Source organism: Ischnura elegans, chromosome 3 (assembly GCF_921293095.1).
Source record: "Ischnura elegans chromosome 3, ioIscEleg1.1, whole genome shotgun sequence".
Lineage (NCBI taxonomy): Eukaryota > Metazoa > Arthropoda > Insecta > Odonata > Coenagrionidae > Ischnura > Ischnura elegans.
In genome coordinates this window covers 9,791,234-9,808,722 of record NC_060248.1, presented here as the reverse complement: position 1 = coordinate 9,808,722, position 17,489 = coordinate 9,791,234, and the positions used below count along the sequence as shown (strand labels likewise).

The window sequence follows — 17,489 nt, the reverse complement described above, 5'->3', positions numbered from 1 at the left end:
GGTGGGTCACACGCAATCAATGCCTTTCGTTTTCTTTGATGAAGGAAACTACCCTATTACCATGTGGAAATAGCAAAGTTATTATTCCTTCTATTTCTAAGAACCACCGACCTTTGGCTTACTGTGACAGCAGGCACCTAAGCCATCTGAGTTCCTGATTTCCCATAGCAATTGTAACAGGACTCATGGAACTAGAAATGGGGCCCTTGCGGTCTATCCAAGACTGAAACGCGGGTGAAACAGACTGCCGTAAAGACACACGCGGCAGAGCCTCAAACTTGCGCTAAAGCCACGAGTGGCAGTGATGTATGATATATCATTACTGTCGAGTGAACTGCGATGAAATTCACATGAATTAGCATAAATAAATCCGCAAGGACCTAGCATCTAGTACCATGAGCCTCGGTACAATTGGTGTTGAATTTCAGGAAACTTGATAGCGTAGCAGTCTGCGCAGTAACTCTATGTGCCAATGGTCCGCGGTTCGATTCCCAGTCCACGGAAGTTTTTTGGCAGCATTGAAACATTACACATTCAAATGCAGTTAAAACGAAAATATGTCTCAGGCAAGGTGAATATATATAGGAGTCCTTAGCCTGACCCTAAATGCGTTTCATTTAAATTACCACTTGGGGTGCATTCTCATGAGTTTTCACAAATTTCCGAAGCGCGGCGATGAGTGCATAGAGATACATTCATGATCAATATTTGAATTAGGCATTTACATAGGTGAGGAAAAGGATTAAAAAGGTATTAACTTAATACATTATATAATATCGAATATACGATGTGTCGGTCAAAAGCCCTAATTTTCGTTTATTTCCCAATGAAATTCGGATCACTTCGCCGTCAGTATCGCAAGAGTGGCGACTTTTTCAAACACATTTAAATCCACGGAGGGTGACAACACGTCGATTGGCCAACTGGAGAATCCACTGTTGTAACATTCGTGGTACTATTTCGGAAGCACATTAGAGAAAAGCAGGTACTGCAGTAAGGACATCGCAGGAGAAAGCGTTATGATAGGAGGTGTTCACGAGCAGCAAGGAGGTGAAGAGAGGATCGTTACGTAAGAGTTTTAAAAGAATGCTGGTGAAGAGTTTGATCTTGAGTGTAGCGCCTAACAGTGCGGAAACGTGGAAATTTAGAAAAGGGGACGAATTACATTAGCAAAGGAGGCGTTCATGAACAGGAAGAAGCTCCTGAGAGGATCGTTATATAAGTTATTATTATATTAAATAATAAAATATTAAATAAATCAGTGAAGAAAAGGTTAATGAATAGTTTGATCTGGAGTGTAGCTCTCTACGGTGCGGAAACGTGGACTCTAAGGAAGGAGGACGAGAGAAGATAAGAGGCATTCGAGATTTGGGTATGGAAAAGAATGGAGATGTTGAAATGGATGGGGAGGAAAAGGAACGACGAAGTTCTCGACATGATGGGTGAGGAGAGGCAGCATCTAGTTCAAATACGGAGGAGTTCTTAGCGGGGAGGGGACGTTGAAAACAGTGTTAGATGGTAGAATGTTGGGTAAACAAGGGAGAGAGAGAATATGATTTTTCTGGATAGAATGAAAGGGAGAAGGCATTATTGGGAACTGAAGAGGGAATACCAATTTGGGAGTGGAGGCTGCCAGAACACTTCTTTAATACGCAATAAGAACCTAACTTAATCGGAATAATACTTTAATTAAATAATAAATAATATTAGTGATCTCATCAAAACTTACATTTTGCAGCTCTTGGACTTGCTTCTCGAGGTCGGTGTTTTTTAAGGCAAGCTGGGTATTCTTCTCTATCACACGGACGAGCTGATGTTCCTGAAAATGCAGGAAAAGAAGAGGCGTTATTTACTATGAAATAAATCAGACATTAAGCATCGAAAATATATTTATCATGTTTTCACATTAATCGCAAAATAAAACGATCCACGCCCCGACATTTTATAACCTATATACCGTGATGATTGCTGATGAAAGCAGATATACCAGTGTTGGAAAAATCAAGAAAGATATTAGCAGTATAATAGCCCAAGCAAACAGATCATTCTTTAAAAAGAAGGATGTTCTTACGCCATGAAATCTAAGGATAGAAATATGGAAATTATTCGCCAGAATTTACAGCTGAAGCATGATTCCCTACAACATTGAGGCATGAAAACTGACAATAACGGAGAAAGCAAGAGGGGAGTCATTCAAAATATGGTGCCACAGAATAATGATGAAGATGAAATGGATATATGGCGTGAAAAACGAGGAAGTCCCTTGGAAAATAGAATAGAAAGAGAGTTTAACGAAAACATAAAGTAGAAAACTCAATTGGCCATATGCAAAGGCATGATAAGAAGAAATTATTTTTGGCGAAAGGATTAGCTTGTAGTAGAACTGAGTGGAGAGCTGCCTGAAACATATCTTAGGATAAATGACCAAAGACGATGATGAAACATTTTCCCTTTGGCCAATTTCCTAATTAGATCATCTTTTGGGCACTATATGACATAATAAAACAGAATAACATAAGAGATTTTATTCTATACGAAACAAATCAAAAATGAACAAACATTCCGACCTAAAATAATTATCTCATGCGTTCTCTCAGTGCTACATTCGATCTCCTCTCGTTGCCCGACCTCGTTAGCTTCTTCGCATCCCTTTGACTCAAACTCCCTCTTAACCCAAGCGAGTCCCTCCCTCGCTCTCTCAGAGACGCATCCTTCACCATGAGAAATGTAACTTCGTTCCAACTATCTTCTATGCGCTCAGATAGACCAACTGAAATTGAGTACCCAACATTGAGTAATTTTCGTTGGAATTAATTTGTTACATTACAGATATTCCTTGGCATTTGGTTCAGAATAAAACAAATGATCACTTAGACTTAAACTTAGAAAATAGGTTCAACAAAGCGTTTTTAAACGAGTGGGCTTGGAAGTTTTGAAAGTAATATTTAATACTTGTCCTATTTTATATTTAATCTACCTTTCATGCTTTCAAATGCTAAACCTTGAAAATGGGAAATAAGTTTCCGAAACTTCGGCGGATGTGTTTTTTTAATGAATGAACTAAATCTCAAAAGTTCATATTCAAATCTTTCACTTACCTACCGAAAGTTCTGTCGCTCACCTACCGATGACTTACTCCACGCAACAATACCCTTCAGCCAAGACGTTCACGTGACTGCTACAGGAATCGACTCATATACTTGACTCGCGTGCATAAGGAGCTATTGCGAAACACTGCAAAAAGATTACGAATCGATTGAGGCCCTCATTCGATCTTAACACTAGAAGGACGAGGTGGATCATTTCGACCCACATGCCATGATCAAAATCAAATTTAACAACACATTTTTATCCTAAATTACTCTGAAATTTCGTGATATTGCGTTCTCTCCTGCATACCCGGGGCATTTCTTTACGGGTAAAATAACAACGAAGGAAACATATGGATATTTCAAGCCTTTGTATTCCATTCCAATGTCACTCTTTCGTCTATGGGCTTAGACTACTTTCATAATTATCACATTTCTTCGGTTTAACTAAAAATTGAATTTGGTTCAGAAATTTAATTCATATCAAGTTATTATAAGCTCATTAAATCTATCATGGACTTATGCATTCTGCATCACGAGGTTATGCCAAAGAATTGGACAAATTTATGACCGAAGAATGCATGGAGCTAAAAAAATCTTTATCAGTCAAAATGACCCACGTCCGTCCATCTAGATAGTGTGACACCATGTGCTGTGTTTTTTCCTAGTGTAAATTTGAACTTTTTTCACAGTTGAAGCTTTTAATTTTGAACGCAATAGGAATCGATAGTTACCGATACTTATATATAATAAGCGGTAAATGTTGATTGTAGTATCCAGGTAAGTAATATAGGAGAAAATGATTTTTTTAATCAATCCACTTCTTGTGAGGGATCAACGGTAAGACAAAATTTAAATAAACTGTCACAAAAAATAACAGAGGATGACAATATTTCTCCTTAGCAGCTGAAACTTCTCTTGTTTTTCTACCTCTGTCCACACGAAGCGTATTAGATGTCTTTAGATACTTCTTCGTGGATAATACTAGCGAGATATCGTTTTTAATTACTTACTAAGCCGTCAACTTATGCGCGCAAAGCGGGCTTAACCTAATGACCTTGAAAGTTTATAACCTTGGTCCCCAAATTGACAGCGGCGTGGTGTAACACATAGCTACTTCACCAAGCGCCGTGGATGTTGGCAACACGACCTACATGCCTGTCGCGCGGACAGTTTCTAGAAATTAATCAGGGGCTATGATAAGCCGAAGATTAAAAATCTCTAGGAATTTTGTTTCTTAAAAGTGAAGCGTCAACACTGGATCATCGGCGGTTCCATCCTGAAATTTTTACGCCAGTGAATATCACAGTTTTCAAAATTCAGCATCAGCCTTCAACCGAGGCGTTGCGGCGACGTCTCCCACAGAGAGACCATAATATGGTTGAAATAATATAGGCCTCGCGTGAAACCCAGATTAGCGAAACCTTAGACCTACTTCCCAATGATTTCAGCAAAGAAAATAGGGTCAAATACCCCAATAATTTTTAACACTTCGAAATAAATTCATTGTTTTTTTCCGTGCGTGAGCAACCGGAGATCGTGGAATGAAGGAGCACCGATTCATTTCGAAAGTTTTCCTTTCCATGAGTTGGTTACGTCTCTGGAGTTTTGGTTCATTCACTCGTTCCGGATTAACCGTCCGTTCAAGCAGAGAATCACTCACAGGAATGCAAACTACAACGAAAACCGAGTGAGTCCGAGAGATGACCGCGGCCGAGGCGTGGCTAACACTCGGTGACCCTCCCAGCAGGAGCGCGTGACGTAATCTAAAATCTATCCACTACCTTCTCTCTAATCTCTAATCTACCCTATCTTCGATAGAGTGAAAGAAGTATCCCTAGAGAAAAAATGTATCCCTTTCTTTGTTTAACTGTATTAAACCACAGTCGCAGACTCGATTAATCGGTTGCCAATCTTATTTCCCCGATCCTCCGACCCCCACTCCTTCGCCCAAAATTAGGCCATTTCTGCGCTCCGCTCCGAACATTGTTCCAGAATACTAAGAAGCAGATTCTTAGCGATCAAAGCAAAATTAAATTACGTATTAGTTTCCTCAATTGCTCATTACGAGTCACTAAATCAAAAGACGTGACCGCAGTTTCCTTTGGGCTTCGACAAGTAGCGCCCCTAACGGTTAGGTGGAATTCGCCATCGCCTATGATGAATTGTACCGCCCTTTAGCCGTTCCTCGCTAAAATTCTTTACACGTATTGTTTTGTCCACATTGGAGGACCTTTGGGTTCCTCATACAATGGGCTACCTTTTTCCATATTCTGACAAAGTCGTAAAGCGTGTTAGTTACACCATTTAGAACTCGAAAACGACTGTACCCATATTAATGATATTTCATTTTTTGGATTCGTCTCATCCCCGGATAACAAAATCCACATTAAAAATAGTAAAATTTCAAGAAAAAAAAAACAATCTTGATCCTGGGGATAATTTTTTATGAGTTGGTAACATTTCGATAGCTTTCATGTCGGTCAGCACTAGATGATTTGTTTTATTTTTTCCAAACTAATGACTGAGCTTAGTAACAATAGTAAAACATTTTAATAGTTAAACTATATTTAAAATACTAAAATAATATCAAAGAACATTTCATTCGAGCCCAGCTCGATTTCACGCGTCACTACCGTGTTACAAAAAATTCTCTAAGGAATTGTTAACGATCGGTAATGGCCGTATGCCTGTCGACGAGTAGAGCAGATTCATTTAATTTCCTCGGAATTTAAAAAAAAATGGTCGCTGCCCTGTCACCTATTGTTATGGCGCTGTTTCCTGCCATAGTGGTGCTGCACCTGTTGCTCATTGCCATAGTTTTGCGAAGGAACACCACTGCAGTGGGGAGACAGTGTGGCTTACCACTGTTTGTCTCCCGTTTTGTGGACAGGTTGTTTTTGGTCCGTTTTTCCACATTTTTTCACGTTTTTCGTTCCATCGAAAGATGAGCTCAACAAAGTTTTCCCAAGCATGATCGAAAACCACTAAAATCACAAATGGTTGAGCGAGCGAGAATTTTTGACGGATAAGAACGAATAAGTGGATGACTTAAACTTCGAAATTCAGAATTAAATCATTGATACTCTGAATTCACAAAAAAATATATTGATTTTGTAACGAGCAAAAAGGAAGTCACCAAATAACCACCTAAAATTCTAAACTTCTTAATGTGCTTGGCTTACGACCTCTCAATTTTCAACTGAAGATTGGCTCGGTAGTTCTAATGCTTCGAAGCCTAAACTAACCGAAACTATGCAATGGAATGCGTTTGGTGATAAAAAAATGATAATCATTGTGATTCACGCGACTGTACTCAAAGGAAATTTAAAAGATGAGGAAGTATTAATTCCGAAGATTCCCATGATCCCAAACCCTTTGAGTTTAAACTAATTCAATATCCAATTCGTGTTTCATTCGAGATGAAGATTTTAAAAATTACACGGTGAGTTTTTGTGGTCTGACTCTAGAAAGCCATTTTTTTTCAAAGTAAAATATATGTGGCATGCTCACGTTTTGTTGAACCATCGGTTTTATTAATTTCTTGTACCAGAAAACAAAACAAAAACTGTTATATGTCAGAAGGTACTTGAATTAAGAGAAAGAAGCCGAATTTGGATGGTATACCGGGGCACGTTTACACAGTGCTCTTTTCCGCACCAACTTATAACTGGCGTGTCACGTGCCATGGCATGCTGCTCTGTAGGGGCGATTCTCATGAGATTTTGAGCGTCAGTCGAGCATCGGTCTAGCGTTGCGTAAACTTGCCCCAAGAATTGGCATGTTTACGCACCAGACTTGGACCTTAAACTTTTTTTCACAGTTAAAAACACCAATGAAATCATACATTTTTGGCTTTATTAATTATTTATAAGACCACTATTTCATTAAGATTTTATTCCAAAATTTCCTAAGTTAGAACATAAAAATTAGAAAATGCATTGAAAAAATCCGCGTATACGTCCCCCCCCCCCCCGCCCCCGTCTACCCAATGGAGATTGAATAAATAAAATGTTTTTCTAAAAAGCCAATGTAATAATTATTTTTGTATTTTTATTGAATTTTTATTTTATTATATTCAAATCAGTACTACAGCTCTTGATTTATAAATGATGTAACTGAACTGTTCAATGATTATTAGATGGAACGAAGTTCCCCAGGTCAGCTGGTATAATTTAGACTCTGCGAGAATTACCTTGTATTTGAAACCAATTACTAACGCCAAATGTCGTACAAGAGGATCGTGCTAAGTAGGGTATTTTCGGCGTCACTAAGTCTATAGGATACTGAACTGCAACTTACATTCATAAAATGTTTCTTTCTAGTATTCCACCTACTCGTATATACATTATTCTCCACATAACTTACAATAGACTTCATTCGTATTTGATACATGAAATGAATAAAGAAGAAGTTATCAAAGGATTTCTTTTTCCGAAAACGCTTTAAGCTAACAAATCATCATATTCCTTGTCTTTTCATCTTCATACGTAGTCCAATCTTGCACTGAAATTAAATCAAGGAAATGGTACCTATTGAGAGGCTATGTCGACGGCTTCGACATGTTGCACTTTAAATTATAAGTAAGTTGAATCTAACTCTATTGCTCAGCGATTCAAACACAATTCTCTTCCTAATGTCCTCACTGCTGTATCCGTTTTTAAGCTATTATCACCGTAATTCCGTGGTTACTTATGAAATTCAAATTAACCTATGAGAGATTGAACATTCAAACAGGGTATTTCCAATTCTCCTTTCCGTTGGCCGTTTCCCTGCCACGCCCTCGCTCCTTCCTCTCCAAAACCATCCTTTCCACAAATTTCATTGGCTCTTTCATTATCCAACGATTTGATCGATGGATTTTCCTCATTTATAGGAAAATTCTCCAAAATCGTTGGCATATTAATTGCGTATGCTTGGTTTCGCTAATAGTAGGGCCCTCTTCGCTTCTATAGCGTTGAGGTGTCTTTCCCTCGTCCCGCCCCTTCCGTCCCTTTCCTTTCCCAGAGGCGTCGTCGGGCTCCTATCGCGGCGGCGCCTCTTTCCTTTTCCCTTCCTCTCCTCCCCCTCCCCGGGTGATCGGGCGCTTAAGCCACGGGCTTGATTCCCGGCCCCGGTGCGTTGTATCCTCGAAGGGCTCCCCTGAGCCCTCATGCATTGGCTCTTTCATTCTGCTCATTCGAGGCCTTAAATCTTTCCGCGAGGACTGTGGCCATGAGCATCAGAATAAAGGATTCTTCAGACATCAGCAAGATGTATTGACATCCATTGCGCATTTCAATGGGCTTCCTCCAGTCGACACCCGTGTCGCTGGCGGCAGAGGGATCCGAACATTAAGGGGAATTTTTACTTTAGCTAGGGTAGTAAACTGACATTCATGGAGATACTTATCTTCACATCCCCGAAAATAGCACATCGAAGCCCTTAACACCAGAGGTTTCTCACAATAAATAAGTATGGATCATCACGGACACCCATTCGCTCAATAGGGCAGTCCATCCACGCGGGATTCAAACCCGTGACTTTCGGTTCGTCAGGCGAGGGCTTTACCTCGCCGCCATAGATATAATAGATGTGATTCATAATATTTCAATAATATACCTTGCGAATTAAAGTATTAAGGCCGCTATACACGGTGAATGATCATGCGACTGATCATGCTGAATGATCACGTGATCATTCTCAGGATCATGCGAGCAAAATAGAGCATGTTCTAATTTTCACTGCATGATCATGCGCATGAAGGTTCATTCGCGTAATTGTTCCGTCATACACGGTGGATGATCGTGCTGAATGATCATGCGAATGAAAAAATTCGCCGTGCATAGCGGCCTTAACAGATATAGAAAATATAGATAAGAAATGGATCATTCTGTACGCATCGCCGCGCATCGGATGATTTTTGGAAACCGATTGAAATGCGCCCATAAATCGCGAAAGATCAGGTGATTTCCCGGCGAATAAATTGAATAAGGTTTTCTCGGGTTTCCATCTGGGTGAGAGCGTCCATTTTATCAAAATTTTCGAAGTCCGACACGTTCCACGTTTCATTCCCTGAACGTTTCGGACCACGAAGAAGAAAGAATTTTTTTGGTTTCTTTTCAATGGCCCCCCCATCCGTTGAGAGAGTGACGGAGAGAGAGTGTGCGTGTGTGTGTGGCTGACATACCAGGTCGTGGCACAGGTCGCTCTTAGCCCGGAGGCGGCGGTCCAATTGCTCCTTTTCGGAGTCCAGGGCGCGCCTCGCCACCTCCAGCCTTCGGGCCGAGTCCTCCAGCGCCGACAAGCGGGTCACGTCCACACCCGCGTACCGCTGCAGCCCCTGAAACGATAAGCACATTTCCATGAGGCTTTCTAGAAAGCAAGACACTCGAAGAAGAGACTACGCTTGGAGGAAAAAAATACGAGAAATGTGATGAGTTTTATGAATTGGATGGATGAGGCAGATACTTTGTGGAGATCCATTATGAGATATGAAGTGAAACACTTTGCACTTTCCACATAAAAATTTATTAAACTAGAGTCGGCATGTTTCGCTGCACTGCAGCATTATCAAGACTAAACCAAGAAATTAGCCATACCAATCTATATATACACACATACATACATACGTACATACAGGTGGATTTTCATGTGGGGAATTATATACGGACGTGGAGACGGAATCCTGGAAAGGAACACATTAAGAACGGAAGTTGCAGTTCAGTAAGTACTACTAAAACTCTGCGATGCCGAAAATACCCTACTAATCAAGATCCTCTGGTACGATCTAGGATGTTAAAAACTGGTTTCAAAGAGCGTAAAATGTAAAGTGATTCTCACGGAGTAGGTACCATGCAATATTTCATCAGGGGTCCTTGTCCACAACCGCAATTTCTAATATAATGGGGGTCGAAAGAGGACGAAACATCACATATCTCCACTATGGTGCTCAATATCGCTGCTATCGCATCACGAGTTGATTTTTCTTTCTTGGAAACCAAACTGGTCGCCACCCCGTTTGCCCTCGCCTCCAAAGTAATGTATTTGGTGGAAGTGACCGACAGATGGGGTCATCTGCGCAATGCGGGATGGGTAGGGTAAGAAGCCGCGTCGGCTTTATTTAGTCTACTCTTCACGCAAGCCGGCAAGTGTTGCGATTGAAGTGACATCCACACAACACTCAAGCAAGGATCGGGTGGCATCTGACAATTCTCTGTCACCACCGGGATTTGACCCTGACCGGGATTTGAAAATTACACGTTGTTTGGCATCAATTTTGAGTAATTTCTTTTTATAAACTTCTGTTTCCAGTTTACAGAACTCAAACAAGAGTGACGGTAGTGATAATATATAACCTTGTGAAGTGTAAGCTTATTTAACCGCGCAATGGGAATACACTAGCAGTTTCGATTGTGCTCACTATCAGACTGGCCTTCGCTGACTCGTGTAAACCTAGCTATCTCTTAATATCAAAAATAGCAGAAGTATCAGAGATTTAGCATTACTCTAACACACCAGCAGTTTTAGAATAGTTGAAGACATTCTCAAACGGAAAAATCAAATGCAATTGGTAGGCAATATTAGAGGGAATAAAACTCGGCCTCCATAATTTTATTGAAATGAAAACTTACTGTTATCATCAGAATATTCTAAACTTCAGGCTATAAACGGAACGGAGTATCGATCACAATTTTTTTCAGTACTTTTCTGTAGTTCATATGGAAAAGAAGCTATTGATGAGTACTCTTAATAATCTTTTTAAGGAAAAATTCTATTTAAGTGATATTTCGACTTACAACAATAGCCATATTCACTTTAATCGTGCCTTCATATAAGCACGATGCAAAAAGTAGCAAGTTACCTTATTTGACAAAACAATACAAGTACTTCTTGCATATTGCAGCTTAAAATATTTTCCTAAATTTACATTTTAATTATAAATTACTAAGATCTGGACTAAGATATTAGTATTCAGCAAAGATGAATGAATGAATGAATGCTTTATTGATGCTCTGGGAAACCCATAAGAGCAAAAAACCTAAATACAATTAAACATTCTGCTCAAAAATACAATAATTATGAAATATCACAACATAAGCAACATAAGCAAAATTAATCAACTCAATGATTTGTACAACTCAAAACAATACATTTACGGTTTTAGATATTCATACAGTTTACTCTTGAAAGATTCCGGGGTGGAGGAGCGTTTTATTAAGGGGGGTAATGAATTCCAAAACTTAGAAGCAGTGATATGGAAGGAATTTAGGTATAGGTTGGTACGGGCTTGGGGTATATGGAGAAGGTTGAGGTCTGACCGGGTTCTTCGGAGGGAAACACTAGTCCTGTAACTGAATAAATTATACAGGTATTCAGGCGTTTGAGTACGAAATAGGGAGAACAGAAGAGAACCCAGGAAGTACTTCCTTCGGGAGCCAATAGGCAGCCATTTCAAGGCAACAAAGTGCTCAGAAACATGATCGTCTCTGCGAAGGTCGAATATAAATCTAATGCAGCTGTTAATTAGTCGCTGGACACGTATTTCAAGAACATTTGTTAAATCACAATACACTAGTATACAGTAATCCATAATTGGAAAAATCAAAGAGGTTACAAGTGCTATTCTCGTGTGGACAGGTAAATTTTTCTTTTGAAGTTTCAATACATAGAGAATTTTATTTCCCTTATTGCACATTTCCAATACATGCTGATCCCAATTTAATGTAGTGGAAAGAGTGATGCCAAGGTATCGAACAGTTTTTTTGAATTTAACAATGCTCGTGTGAACACGAATAGGTGGAAGACTATCGTGATGGATGCTATTTAAAAGTCTTGAATTTCCGAAAACGATTGCTTGAGTTTTTAAGGGGTTTAATTGTAGGCAGTTGGTATTGGCCCAAGAGATGATGGAGCTAATATCACTGTTAATAGTTTCGATAAAAAACGGAAGTTCGTCACGAGAACAGTGAATATAGATTTGCAGATCATCAGCATAGAGCATATAGTTGGCGTGACTAATGGACTTAGCCAGGTCCAGGGTGTACAAAGTAAAGAGGAGAGGTCCAAGGACGGATCCTTGAGGTACGCCGCATGAAATCGGGAGCCATGGGGATAACTCGTCACCTGAGCCCTTGACAGCTTGACTTCTGCCCGTCAAGTAGGAGTTAAACCAGTTTAGGGCAGAGCTGGAAAAATCGAGGGACTTTAATTTGCGTAAGAGAACTACGTGATTGACTCGATCAAAGGCCTTACTAAAATCGAATAGAACCATAATGGTTACCAATTTCTTGTCGGTGGCGAGACGAATATCGTTAGTGACTTTAAGCAGGGCAGTCTGTGTGCTAAAACCCTTGCGGAAGCCAGATTGGTAAGGGTCTAGTTTACCAGATGATGTTAGAAATTCCATGACTTGAGAGTGCACAATCCTCTCCAGTGTTTTAGAGAGGGCACAAAGAATAGAAATGGGCCTGAAATCAGATGGGTTTTCGGGCTTGTTGACCTTTCTGACGGGCGTGATAAGTCCTTTTTTCCAGGCAGCTGGAAATCGTGCGTAGGATAAGGAATAATTAAAGATTTCAAGGATAAATGGGAGTAGGAACTGTGTGGCTTTATGAACAAACATAATAGAAATATTATCATGACCTGGGGAATTAGATTTCGTCTTCTTAAGGTGCTTCAGGGCAACATCCGGAGTGATGTGTTGAAAAAAGAAATTATTGGCATCAAACGGAACATGAAGGTCGTCAATGGTCGGTGCATCTGTTGCAGTGTTGCTGGTACTACTCGACAGAGAGGTAAAAAATTGATTTATTTGATCAATGTCAATATGACCTGGCAGGGCATTGGAACGCTGACGTACTAATCCGAGGTTCCTCAATTCACGCCATATGGACTTTTGGTCACCGAGTTTCGAGAGTTTTGATGTATAGTAATGGTGTTTGACTTCCGTTATGCGGGCTTTGACCATATTGCGATAATCCTTAAATGATTGGAAGTCTGCAGGCTTTCTGGTGCGAATATATATTCTACGAAGATGATTACGTTCGCTTATTAGATTACGGATTTCTTCATTAAACCACGGAGCGTGAACGCGCTTAGGATAGCACGTCACTAGAGGTGCCAGAGCATTGATACATTTCAGTAAATGAGAATTAAAGCAATCGACCTTAAGGTCAATACAGTCGGACTTAAAGATATCGCTCCAATCCAAAGCCGCAAGTTCATTCTGGAAAATACATTCGTCAAAGTTTTTAAGTTTACGGAATTTAAAAGGCTTTGGGGGTGTGGTATGATGAGGAGGATAGGAGAAAAATTAAACAGAAAAAAAAGGATTGAAGAGGTGAAATGGTTGAGTAACCTATGAAGCCGAATTACCAACGATGGACGAATCAAGAAATAAATAGTCAGTAGAATATCACAGCCGAGGAAGAGTTTCTATAAAAAGGAGAATCCTCTTACAGCTGAAAATGATGGAGGTGATGAAAAAATTCATCAGAAGCGACACTTGAAGAATGTTTCTTTGCCGGAGCGAGGATTGGACGTTAACAAGTGCAGAGGAGACGAGAGTGGAAGTATTAGGAATGTGATGCAGCCGACATAGACATACCGACAAAGAAAGAAAAATATCCATGGGAACGGGATATTATTTTTATTGAGTCATCGCAGTTTCCTCGAGCGGTGAATCACTCATTGAACGATTTCTAGATCCGATAGTTCTCTGCATACAGTAGTTTTCATTCAATTCCGAATGATTCCCCAGAAAGGAAATCGAATTTCTCGCGCACCAACCAAGGTAAATGAGGCACCATCCCGTCCCCTGAAGCTATTTTATGTGCCCACTTTGGGAGAATTCAAATCGAATTTCAAATATATCCGCTATGTGGGGTGTGAGCGATGTATCCTTTCTCAATATTTACTGAATAATACTTACAATCGTGAGGAATTGCAATGGCAGTTTTGATCTTGATATATTACACCACCACGAAAATGCACTTAGGTTAACAACCTTTTTATCTTATTTCTCGTATATTCCTTGTATCTTATTTGTGTGCATCTTATTGTATCTTATTTCTGTGTGGAATCCGTATCGCTTTGTTTGCGAGCGACGCGAATGACGTTTATCTTTATATATATGCCTCTTTGAATTCGCAGAGGGTATCATCTATTATAGCCTTGGTCAACTTTTTTGGGGAAGATATCGTAGAACAGCATAGTGAAAAGATACAAAAAGTTACCGTACTGTCTACTGTGTGTCTGTGCGTCGACATCTGAGGTCATTTTCACCGCACCGTAACTTATGTTAAAATTTTGTACACATCAATTCATGAATTTGAGAAAATTCAATATTATTGATTTTCTCAAAATTGAAACATATATGTGAGAAAAATTTATTCATAGCGAATTTTATACTTAGGTTTTCTAGAAGACCGATTATTATTATTATAAAAATGTTAATACCCGGCTAAGACGCTCAGCGCCGCCACGGAGCATGTTTAAAACGCGTGTTTTAGAGTTTTGAAATTAAAATAAGTAAACAGTACAATAACTTTGTGTAGAATTTCACATCCATTGCCGATTTTGTAATGGATGGTTGGCGTTAACTATGAGATGATAAGAAGCTTTCCACTTTACCAGGCGGCTCTAAGTGATTCTGATCTAATACGGAATCTGACCAGAACTTTAAATCGCCTCTAGATAATATTAATAATGAAATACACTTTGTTACTTCCACAAAATTCACAGAGTTTCTATTTTATTACCGGTTTCGGCTATTACACCATTTTCAATGCATTAGATGTATTTGAAAATGGTGCAATAGCCGAAACCGGTAATAAATAGAAACTCTGTGAATTTTGTGGAAGTAACAAAGTGTATTTCATTTTTAATGAGGAGCCCTTCCACCACGTAAAAGCTTCGATTTAACCTCTAGATAAAGTTGAAGCTGTATCATCTTCTGGTTAGCGTTAACCAGACATTATAAAACCTGCCCCAAGAGACCGGCTGGAGAATTCTCTAGAGCAATAGTCTTGGCACCGACGGTGGCGTCACAAGTATTGTCGGGATGCTTCCATCCCCACCCCACCCCCCTTTTGCCGTATGCGGCAGCACATGTGTGCGGTCGATCATCGGGAGCGGAGGAAATGCGTGGTGGAGGGAGGCGGTCAAATGGGATCACGGCGGAGAGAGGAATAGGGCAGCGCGCAGCCGAAAGAAGGTCAGGGGGAGTCTGGAGGAATCCCATGCAATTCGCAGTCGAGACACAAGCAAGTATTTCTCTCGCCATCGGTAACTTACGCGAGGAGGAGGAAGAGGGAGAGAGAATGCTTCTCGTGGCGATAGAATTTTGGTATTTGAATTCAATGGGTGCTCAAATACGATGTGCGTTATGATAATTATGGGAATTTAGGTTTTTGAAAAGTATTTATTTATTCGTATACATTAATTAGGGATGGACGGATCCAGGATTTTTTCGGATTCGGATCGGGTCCTTGATTTTCGGAGTCGGATCTTTCGGATCGGATATTTTCGGATCCAAATGCATTTTCATATTTCTGCTATTAAACGAAGTATATATTCAAGTGCTTCCCCTCATAAAAGGAAACAAAATATTGAAAAATCATGAATTTACAATAGATTTCTTTAAAAAATTAAGTTTTTTCGTTTGTGAAGAGTGTTAAAATTAGTTTGAAACCCTCTACTTTGTACCCTGTTGTTTAAACATTTCCCTCCCCTGGTTTTGGACCCCCCTAACGAAGACAATGATTTATGGTCCGTGTGATTTCGAAAAAAAAACAACAGAGGCACGGGCTGATACACGGCCGAGGGTGGTTTCCTGAAATCTGCGACGTAGTTACTTTTGATGTAGTCATTATCCTACGACGCTGAGATTCCCCCGATGATTGTTCAATCTCTTGGGAAGAGTAACACTATGTGCCAGTCGTATTTTGCCTTTTTTATATTCCACGGCTGAAATTCTGCTTCGTAACTTCGGATCCAGATACGATGTCTTCCGCGACTTTGGATCCGATGGATCCGATGAAGGGCAATATCCGCGGATATTTGGATCCGAGGTACCCGATCCGACCATCCCTAACATTAATGTTGCCGCCTTCAAAATAGTTCCCACTATATATGATGCACTTGTGCCAGTGTTTCTTCCAATATTCGGAACACTCCTCCTATTCGATCATTGGGATAGTCTTTAGCCCTATCTGCGATTTATTTCAATGTCTATGCCTCTAAAACGACGGCACTTTCAGGTTCTCCTTATTTTCGGAAATAGGAAAAAGTCACATGAAGGCATATCTGGCGTATATGGTAGCTGGGGCATTGTTTCAGCATAGTGATTGGCCAAAACTCCACGAACAAGCAATGAAGTGTGAGAAGTCGCGGAGCTCATACAAATACGTCTAGCCTTAGTGGCTTCATCAGACAAAGTAAACAATGAATACAGCAGAGACTCTCATCGTACCAAACGGGAATATATACCAATACGAAAAAAATTCACCATCGGACCTTCCAAATTCGCGAGATATTTAAAAATTTAGTTCCCGTTATTTTCTGAGCACACCTCGCAAATGGAAACAAAGTTTATCGAAACCAAATGTACCAAAGTGTTTGTTTTGAGTAGTTCAGAGACGAACTCTTAAAATCATAATTTTTACGAAATTTGGAGTTATTTTTTCTATTTGGCAGATTCTTCTGGCATAGATATAAGTCGCGTGAGAGGGAACTCACTACCACCGTCAACATTAGGATCGTGACATTGAATAATAACCTCAGTATCAACTCTCTCAATCGTCAATATAAACATATCCCTCTATACGCGACTTTTAACGATCTTATTACGCAATGGGTTGCACCACATTTGCGCAATGCATTGAATAAAGTATGAATAAAATAAAATAAAGATTAAAAAGCACGATTTTCCTAAAACAGTATAAAATTCTCCAATAAGTAATAAGTATAGTCTAGCAAGTCTAGATAGTCTTTCCACCTCACAGAGAATACAGCATGGCTGTGGATTAGGTTTATTAGAAATGACTGTGGAAAAGCGATTAAGGATTGACACCGGCACTTTATTCTCCGAGATACAAATAGCTCATTTTTTACTTTTTAGTTCATTGTATACTGATTTTGGAAAAGCTGTGTTTTATTTTTTAGTTATAAATCATGTAATCGATCAAACCGGGGCTGTTTAAGAATTTTCTGCCATTAAATTCACGCGGAAAGAATTTTAGAATTTTTCGTCTTCCTAAAGTTATCACCTGCGCAACAATAGAGTGGTTTCCTATTATTTTTCTATTGCCTTAATCGAAAGATTATTACTCCTTGAGTGCGCATTTTAAGCTCTTAGATTTTCGAATGACGACATCTATTTTTCACGATTAAACGAAAAGTGAAAATTTTCAAGCGCGT

At 39.7% G+C, this 17,489-nt stretch overlaps 1 protein-coding gene across 3 annotated transcripts in view; it reads right to left on the bottom strand.

The window, feature by feature from the left end:
* Positions 1 to 17,489, bottom strand: part of LOC124155432 — a 342,127-nt gene that overhangs the window by 161,058 nt on the left and 163,580 nt on the right. For all 3 annotated transcript variants that reach the window (XM_046529237.1, XM_046529238.1, XM_046529240.1), the window contains 2 exons: positions 9,259 to 9,411; positions 1,730 to 1,819 (listed from right to left, as the gene is read on the bottom strand). In XM_046529237.1, coding sequence (XP_046385193.1) covers positions 1,730 to 1,819; positions 9,259 to 9,411 — 243 coding nt within the window. The remainder of the gene's footprint in view (positions 1 to 1,729; positions 1,820 to 9,258; positions 9,412 to 17,489) is intronic.